This window comes from Cynara cardunculus, assembly GCF_001531365.2.
Source record: "Cynara cardunculus var. scolymus isolate 2C chromosome LG 17, CcrdV1, whole genome shotgun sequence".
Classification (NCBI taxonomy): domain Eukaryota; kingdom Viridiplantae; phylum Streptophyta; class Magnoliopsida; order Asterales; family Asteraceae; genus Cynara; species Cynara cardunculus.
The window spans coordinates 31,979,779-31,989,456 of record NC_037544.1 but is presented as its reverse complement, the minus strand read 5'-3'; the positions used below and the strand labels follow the sequence as shown (position 1 = coordinate 31,989,456).

The 9,678-nt window shown below is 36.4% G+C and overlaps 1 protein-coding gene across 1 annotated transcript; it reads right to left on the bottom strand.

The window, feature by feature from the left end:
- Window positions 1–245: 245 nt before the first annotated feature.
- LOC112500319 (patatin-like protein 2) lies at window positions 246–4,698 on the bottom strand. The gene is made up of 7 exons (XM_025103774.1): window positions 4,504–4,698; window positions 4,070–4,251; window positions 2,252–2,429; window positions 2,001–2,162; window positions 1,010–1,312; window positions 720–886; window positions 246–619 (listed from the first exon to the last, which is right to left on the bottom strand). Exons 1-7 carry the CDS (start codon window positions 4,651–4,653, stop codon window positions 478–480), a joined length of 1,284 nt encoding a protein of 427 aa, XP_024959542.1. The 5' UTR covers window positions 4,654–4,698; the 3' UTR covers window positions 246–477.
- Between the last annotated feature and the right edge of the window lie 4,980 nt (window positions 4,699–9,678).

The window sequence follows — 9,678 nt, the reverse complement described above, 5'->3', positions numbered from 1 at the left end:
TGATTTTCGAGACATACACTTTTTTTTATTAACCTAGATATCCAACCCGCTATCCGAGCCGACTAATCCTAGGGCAACCACCTGCTTTGCAGATAGTCCAGAGTCACAGCATTTGAACCTCCATAGCCACAAGGGGATTTTTATTCCTCCTTGGATTTGAACATGAACCTCCAGGTACTTTTGATCTTTGGAGCTAAGGTCATACCAATCAGGCACCACCCTTGTGGTTCGTGACATACACTTTTGTTAACACATGTTCAAACTTAATATATATTTCGAATAGTTGCGACATTTAATCAACGTATGTTTCAGAAAAACCGAAAAACATTAAGTGTGTGGCAACCGAATACAATACATAACACTTCATATATAATTTCACATGACAATCAAATTGAGTACAAGTCTGGATCAAGAGGCAATTAATCTTACCCTACTTCACCAGTAGGTTTACTTCGGTTGAAACTACACATCAATCCTTTATGCAGTACTTAGTTTTTCGAATGGCCCAAAATTAGGCTTCGTCTCTAAGAAGATAGATGGTGGACCTGGAATTGGTGTTCGTGGCGATCTAATGTTTATGTCACGAAGGTGCTTCTCATCGGTAAGTTTTTTCGCGAATCTGTCCAAGAAGGTATACATATCTCAATCACAGAGTAAAGTAATGCATCAAATCATAACATATGTGATTTTATGGTTCATCGGTTGCCGAAGATACATACTCTATGAGCGCCTCTTCGTTCGTTTCTTTACTGTAGGATTCGAAGTCGCCGGTTTCCAAGTTCACCCTTGAAACCTTCTTTTTAAGCAAGCCTTCACCAGCTTTTTTCAAACAATCCAAATTTTCTTGGGTAGCTCTATCAAGAATGGTCCTTCCTAAGCCATCTTCCTGTGTTTCATAGAATTCTTTGTTGGAATATCATGATCAAGTCGAACTTTAGCAGTGATTCTAGCTACAAATAATGGATTACTAGCTCTCATCTTTGTAAAGAACAACACTTTACGCACAAACCTGGATTCGTAGGTAATTCTTTTCGATGTCAAGAGCTTTGAAGACGACAGAAAGGTGGAAATCAACCATATCGGTGCTAGCTTGAGTGAAAATATCAAGCAACGGAGAGCCGTTGGCATTGAACCACCATCCAAACAAGCCCCATTTCGAAGCGTCTTCTGCACAGTATTTTCCTGCCATTTTGCATTCACCAGTTCCTATAGATATCACCAAAAATCTACGATACTCTAGGGATCGTGACAAGTCGAAGTCGCTATTTCTGCGAATGAGTTGCTTGGCAATTTCTCCCATTGCAATCAGAGTCTGTTACAGGAGGAACAAAAAAAATACTTGGAGCAAATGCTCATATATAGAGAAGTTGATAAAAAATTGTAGCAATCTAGCGTTTAGAATTTGAAATGAGTACTATTTTTATTCGTGTTCGAGTACATACCACTACAACAAAATTGGGTTTATAGCAATCTCTAAACGTCCCAACAGACCATTTTATAGCACTTAATTTATAGGACCAAAATATAAAGCGTGCTATCTAAAGGTGTCGTAATAAGTTTATATGACGCTTTTGGGCGTCTTAACAAGTTTTTTAAGACATTTTTAATACAAAGTGTCGAATTAACAACTTTTTATGACACTTTTCAGAAAGTGTCCTATAAACTCAATTTTGTATATGACCTTTGTTTTTATAGGACATTTTTTCAAATAGTGTCCTATAAAGTTGATAATAGGACGTTTTATATTAAAAATGTTCTAAAAACTTATTACGACGTCAACAAATATCATATAAACTTATTACAACACCTTTAGATAGGACACTTTATTTTTTTGGTCCTATAAAGAGGTCTATTAGGGCACTTAGAATTTGAAGTGTCCTATAAACCCGATTTATTGTAGTGTACATTTGAGGAAAATTATGCATTTTCGATCTATAGAACGGAAGAAAGAGGGAAGTTTTCGTATTTTGCAGGAATTCGTAATACATAAGTAACGTTACCGGATTATTTGCTGCCACACCACCATCAATCAGGTTGAATTTATGCGGCTTTCCCTCATGATCATAGGTTTCAAAATAATGTGGTGGAAGATAGGTAGGAGCTGCTGATGTTGCAATGCAGATATCCGATAGCTTGGCGTTCAAGTGCGGTTTATCCTTCATCTAGCGAAACGAAATTAAAAATAGCAGCGGGTTCTATTTGAAAAGAAATAACACTGACGTAGAGTGGCCAAAAACAAATAAGGGCAAACCTCATAGGTGGAGAATATCGTTGGCTGGAGTGTCGTGATGTCGAAGGTCGGGATGGCAACGTTGGTTAATGTATCTGCTAATTTGGTGTTTTGGAGCTTCTTCCGGATGGCGGTGCGGAGGTAATTCCCGTCATATAGCGGCCCAGTTAAGTTCTTTATTATCTTTGCAAACATATTGCTGTTCTTCAAGAAATCAAAACCATATTTGTCAATGTTTGTTTCAGAAAGCAAGGATAATAAAGTACACATAGTAAAAGAAGAGATAGCAGTGGAGTTGCTACTGTTCAGCTCTTCTTTACTAGAAAGAAAAGCGGTCACCACAAGTTTTATAGGACGTTAAAGAAGTCTAAATGCCTTAAAATGGGAGAAACAATTAAGGAAAAACTGGCGTAACGATCCAACATTAGAAAAGAAGATAAACGACTAGGAGAGGGTTTGAATCTCACCCCTTTGCAGTGAGCGGCGGTCCAGGGCATCCCAAGCTTAATACTAGTTGTATTAGGGCTGTAAACGAACCGAACGAATACGAACGGAGGCTTGTTCATGTTCGTTCGTTTAACTTAACCGAACAAACGAACGAACACGAACAGTAAACGAACGAAAATCTTTGTGTTCGTATTCTTTCATTTAGAAATCAGATGTGTTCGTGTTTGTTTATGTTCGTTCGTTAACATGCTAAACGAACGTAAACGAACGAACATAAACGAACGGGTTAAACGAACATAAATAATTATTATTTGAATTCAAAGTAAATAATATAAAAGATTATATATTAAATTTAATATATAAACGAACGTAAACGAACGGTAAATAAACGAACGTTCACGAACATAAATGAACGAACGAGACACTTGTTCATATCGTTCGTTTAACTAAACGAACAAAAAAATGGTTTATTTTCTAAACGAACTTCCGAACGATTCGCTGAACGTTCGGTTCGTTTACAACCCTAGTTGTATAGTCATTAAAAATTAAATGGAATTGTTATTAGAAAGACTTGATCCCAGTTCATCTAGTATAATCAAGAGGCTTTTACAAATGAGTTGGAGATCATTTTGTTTATATTTATCTAGATTTCGCTTTTAATACTTCGCTCCCTATTCTCCATTTTCTTTTTTTCACTTTCGATTAATTTTTAAAGTTCATTTTTTGTCGTGCTTTTACAACAATAAATATTTATTTGAAATAAAATCGATAGTACAATTAATATTTGCATAACTTATTATTTTAAGAAGACCCTATATAATAATACTTGAAAACTTATTACTTTTGTTATCAGTATAATTCCGTCAAACATGTTTATTCAAGAAAATTGGATATGGATTTGTTGATGGGATAAACCATAAAGCAGATAACAAACAGGCTCCAGAAAGGAAAAGAAAAATGCTCCTCGACCCATAGCCAGCAAGAAAGTAGCTTTGAACACATATCAAGTAAAGCCAAATTTGGAGCCAAAACTCCTTTAAGCCCGTAGATTCGAAGAGAAAGAACGGGTGCTCAAAAATATAAGATACTGGCCATCAATTCTTCTGTGATGATTCTTGTGGTACAGGGTCGGACCCAAAAAAATTTTGATATGGTGGCACCATGTAAAACAGTTGCACCTTTTACAAACCAAATTTTTTGTATCTTACCATGGAGGAACAATACGGTGGCACGTGGAACCTAACCACCCCTCTAGGTCCGTCTATGGTACAGTTTTTAGTCCTATCTATGTACTGAAGTCGCTGGATGCTTTTGGTTTATGTACTGATCTATATTCTCTTTCAAATTGAACTCTTTGGGAAAGTTAAAAATCAAAGTAAATGAATTTATTACCAATCTTGAGGGAAGATCTTGGGGCACTTCACGAGGTAGAAGTCTTTGATGTCCTTGGCAGCAAACAAAGGGCGCTTGTTTTCATTCGGAGCCGTTAACATTGAAGTGATGAGACCACCCGTACTCGTCCCAGCAATTATATCGAAATAGTCTGCTATTCTTGCATCCTCTCCATCTATTCTCTGAACCATACACCATAATGATCATGACTAAAAATTGGAGTTTAAAATAGGACAGGAGACATCCAAGAAAACAATTCTAGCATGAATTTGTTTCCTTCAAACATCAAATACCAACTATAAGTTGCAACCATGGTTGCTTTCAGGATCAGAACTTTGGAAATCTTGAAATGATTTCAGGATCACACACACACACACACATATATATGTATTCAAGCTCAAAAATTTAGAACTGGATTTAAAGGCATGTAATACCTGAAGCTGAGCCTCGAGAAACTCGAGGATAATAGCTGGGATAAGGCCTCTGATTCCACCACCATCGATGCTAAGAACTGTGATCAGTTTCCCATAAGCTGGGGGCTGTACAAATGACTTGCTTCTCTCCATCACAGTAGTACTCCTCATGATGTTTCTCTGTGTATATTTGTATGATTTTGTCAGTGGCAGATCTTCTATTGCTGCAACTGGTGAGTTGTCTACTCTATTTAAAGGCCCATGCTCTATTTTTATAAGACCAGGCCACCTTTTGGTGAGGCTTCTTAAAGTAAGCTTTATTTTATTATATTGGTTGGTGCAGAAATGATGCTTTCCCATACTATACAACTATATGTCGAAACAAGAGGAGGGGCATGAGGATGAAAACCAAATGTAAACCCTTGTATCAATTTTTCTGCATATTTTATTACATGAAATGTCGTTTATTTGTAGGACGGGATGTATATATATATATATACAACCGGAATATTATCGGGTTTGTTGATCTGTTTTAAAGGTGATTATGAAGGATCTATAGTATGGTACTTCTTCGGTTTTGACCTCGTGGGTATTGATTCCTTTGGTGTTCCATCGGAAGTAATAAAAGTGTCGAAATGAGGAATGTTGTACAAAAGAGGAAAAACTCGATCTAACTTCGAAAGAGTATGTATCTTTATGAATGAGCCTATCAGAACGCCCAAACAATCTACGTACATTATAGGATTTTATTTTTAAGTTTACAAGACTAGCTAACAACTATATCTGCATTCTATACGAAGGTTTTACAATAAGTTGTTAACACGAAATTAAGCCACCAAACAAGGTCTATCCTAATGAAACATTAAGTTGATGTTATGACAAAGTTGGAACTTAGTAGACTCAAGAAGTAGATCGTCAAATTACCCTTTTTACTGGGACACTTCTTACAAAATATTTATGAAACCTTTTTAGGACGCTTTCATAAAATATCTTTCATAAAGTGTCATGCATATAAATGGAATATGAAGATTTACTTCTCAAGTGCCATTAGTTGTCTAATTTTATCGTAACAACTTATTGTTTCATAAGCATATAACTTGTTATAAGTCCCGTAACTTTGTCGTGATAACTTATTTTAACACTAAGTATAATAAATATCGTTGTTGGTGCTATAAACTTAAAAGTCATAAAGTCCTATTCCGCGGTTGGGCATCTTGTTCTAGTTATTGTCACTTCTTTTCACATGCTTCCAATCAATATCATAATAGTGGAAAGAATTTAACCGGTAAAACCAATGAGGGTTAATGATAGTCATTCAGAGGGGGTGTATACGTTCTTTTAGTAAAAAGAGTATGTATGCCATACATGCACTACGATAATTAATCTTCAATCTTCATGGATAACTCAATTGCTAACACTTCGGATTTGTTCATGATGTCAGCACTTTGAGTCTCCTCATGGTCACTAAAAGAGTTTGTTTAACTGTTAACTTCAAGCCGCATGGGATTTGTTTAGCTCCATGCAAACAGAATCGGACACCCGTGATTATCAGAAAAAAAAAAAAGAATTATCCTCTTTTCTACTAAGTTTTTAGCTACATCCTAGAACATCTAGTTTGTTCGTGTGATTGCTTCCGAAACAAATGATACTTTGTGATTGCATCAGATCTTAGTAGAGGTGAACAGTGTCAAGATTTCAAATGATACTTTGGCTAACCTCGAAGAACAATGGTTAAGAGATGATGAAACCCCTGTCTCCATTCAAGAAGTTGATGTCTAACAATCTATAAGACTTGTATGCTCAAATAATGTGCGTATAGAGACCATATTGTAGTCCAAGTATACAACCATAGAACATACAAATAAATACTTGATTTCAAATACAGATTTTCATATGATCAATCTAATAAACCTCTTATGAAGAAGTGCATAAGCTATAGGTTTTGGTTGATAAAAGGATGGCACTTAACATTCTCTTAACTTAATCTTCCCACTGGGAGCAATCATTTCCTAATTACCTCTGTCTTGAACATATTACTCTAAAAAGATGATTCATGAATAAATGAATTTTTTTTCTTGTGTATCAAAAAAGAAGTGAACTCAAACCAAACAGACCAAACCAAAGACGCCAGTTATGTTCCATTGGAAAAAGAAGTGAGAAACAATATGAAAAATGATTAGACAATAACATGACAATGTTGGAAATGAGCAGGCAGTTCACATATGTGACTCTAAAGATAAATTTATCTTGTATTGTCGAATGGTTGAATGTAAAGTGATTATGGTAAATTGTGTGCATACACTAGGAATAGGTGAAGGTACCTGCATGAGGGAAGGTTGTATTGCATTGGCACAAACAGTATTATAAAAATAATCTTTCAAACTCAAACAAATAAATACAAAAGAGTTTTGAGAGAATCGTTAAAAACATGTGTAGAGTTGTTTACGAACTTGGCTAATCCACTTTCCAAATGGTAGAAACTAGAAACTGGAAACCAAACCTTAAAGATACGATTACAATAAAACACCCGTTTCTTTGCTAAACAAGATGGTATATGTAGCGATCACTCACTCTAAATAAATCACTTATGATAATTATATCAATATCAATGAAATATGGATTCTCAAATCCCATCTCTTTTGGATGAATGAAATTTTGCTCTTTTATGTTATAAAGAGCAAGAGTTTAAAGGCTTGATCAGGGCTTATTAAAAAAATAAAAATCAAGAGTACTTATGAAAGAAGCCTCTCAAGGCATTTGATTTTAACTAAAGTTTGCTGTCGGCGAAAACCAGAATTTCGTATAATAAATTATGGATGCCCATATATAGTTTTCGAAATCAGAAAGATGCCAAATGTTCCGCAGTTTGAAAATATTTTGTTAAAAAAAACCCAAAAAACAAACCCTAGGGTCCTTTATGGTTAGGTTAATAAGAAATATGCAATCACCATGTTGTCTTTGATTAATTAAACTCGACTTTGCTTTGTTCTCAGCAACATCAACATTGGTTTCAACCTAATGAGGATTGAATTCTCGAACACTCAGAACATGAAATTAAAGTCGTAGCTCTTTTCTTTATCTTTCTACAACATCTTCAATCTCTTTCACACGTGTTTAAATGGGTAAGATTTGATCAAAATACATATTAAAGATGTACAACAGCCACCTTTCGCTTTTCTTTTTTGAAAACAGTATGATGTTTAACCAAGTAATTATAATTCGAGTTCGTTGTGTTATTTTATCTCACCATGACCATGGACAAGGAGATCCGAGGAAGCATGAAATATGTCAAATCTGTTGCGAAAATCTGGTCAGACCTCCAAGAGAGGTTTGGCAAGGAAAGTGCACCTGTGGCATATGACCTAAAACAATCCATCTCAAGCACAAGACAAGATGGAATGACAGTATCAGCTTATTACACGAAACTCTGCAGGCTATGGGACGAAATGCAATCCTTCCTTCCCACCCCAAAATGTAAATGTAATGGTGTACTTGTGGCCTTGGGAAATCACTCAAGGAACTTTGTGAAAAAGAACAACTTTACGAGTTTTTCATGGGATTGGATGGTGAGTTCTTTGGCATCAGGACTCAAATACTTGCAATGAAACCGATCCCGTCACTGGGAAATGTTTATCATTTGGTTGTCGAGGACGAGCAGCAGAGATCTATAACCAGCGGGAAAAGAACTTTTAACGAGGCTGCAACATTCCAAGCATCTCTAAAGTTCAATGCCGGCCCCAACAAAACCATGCAGAAAGGTCAGAAGCCCACGGGTCACTGAGATTTTTGTAATAGAGATGGGCACACACGGGATGGTTGCTTCAAACAGATTGGATACTCAGAGTGGTGGCCGGGGAAGAACAAACGGGAGAAAGGAAGGCCGAAGGCAGCATGTGCAGAAATCGATAACAATCCCGTCGCAACCCTGACAAAAGAGCAATACGAGCAATTTCTGAAGCTTTTTGATCCGGAGAATAAGGCGACGCAGTTCGATGCACCCCGGTCGGCTAACGTGGCAGGTAAAATTTTCGTAATGATGAATGGATTGTCGACTCAGGGTGCACAGAACACAGAACCAACATCCTTGAAGAAAGGATTGTCTCAGTCAACGAGACGCCCATTACCATCCCGAATGGAGAAGCTATACCGATTAAAGGAAGAGGCAATCACAAACTTCAAAACAAAATAAAAGTGCAAAAGAGTTTTGCAAGTTCCAAAATTCAATTATAACCTCTTTTCTATTAGCAAGCTTTCAAAGGATTTAAAGTGCGCTATAACATTTTTTTCCCGAATTCTTTGTTATGCAGGGCTTGCATTCGAGAAGGTTGATTGGAGTGGGTAAGTGCAAAGACGGTCTACATCAAATGGGGATGTTCGGAAGTGAAAGAAAATCAATGATGGTGGATGTATGGCACAAGAGACTTGAACATGCCGGTGATGAAAACTATCCAAAATAAATTTCCTTAGCAATTTTTCTTTCAAAAATAATGATGTATGTGATTCATGTATTAAATCCAAAATTACAAGAAAACCCTTTACCATTAGTACCACGAAAACAAGTGTCTGCTTTGAATTATTATATTGTGATATATGGGGAAAATATCGAACACCAACACTTCAGAGGCAAGTTATTTTTTAACAATAGTTGATGATCATAGTAGGGTCGTTCGGGTTTTCCTTCTCAAGCACAAGTATGAAGCAATCATGTGTCTGATTGATTTTTACAAATTGATCGAAACACAATTTGAAAAAAACATTAAAAGATTAAGGTGCGACAACAGTGGGGAGTTCACTTCAAATAAAATGTTGAATTTTTATGCCGAACAAGGAATTGTCTTGGAAACCACATGTCCACATACTCCACAACAAAATGGAGTTGTGGATCGGAAACATAGTCATCTGCTTGAAACAGCTCGAGCACTCAAGATCGAAGCCAATCTTTCAATAAGATTTCCGGGTGAGTGCATCTTAACCGCAACCCATATCATTAATAGGCTTCCCTCCAAAGTTATAGAAGATAAGACCCCATATGAGTTGTTATATAGCGCGAAACCAAGTTATGATCACATGAGGGTCCTCGACTGCATGGCTTATTATCGAAATGTTGAAACCAAAGGTGACAAGTTTGAAATAAGAGGAAGACCGGGAGTGTTCATAAGCTATCCTAGCGGCACAAAGGGGTATAAAATATATGAT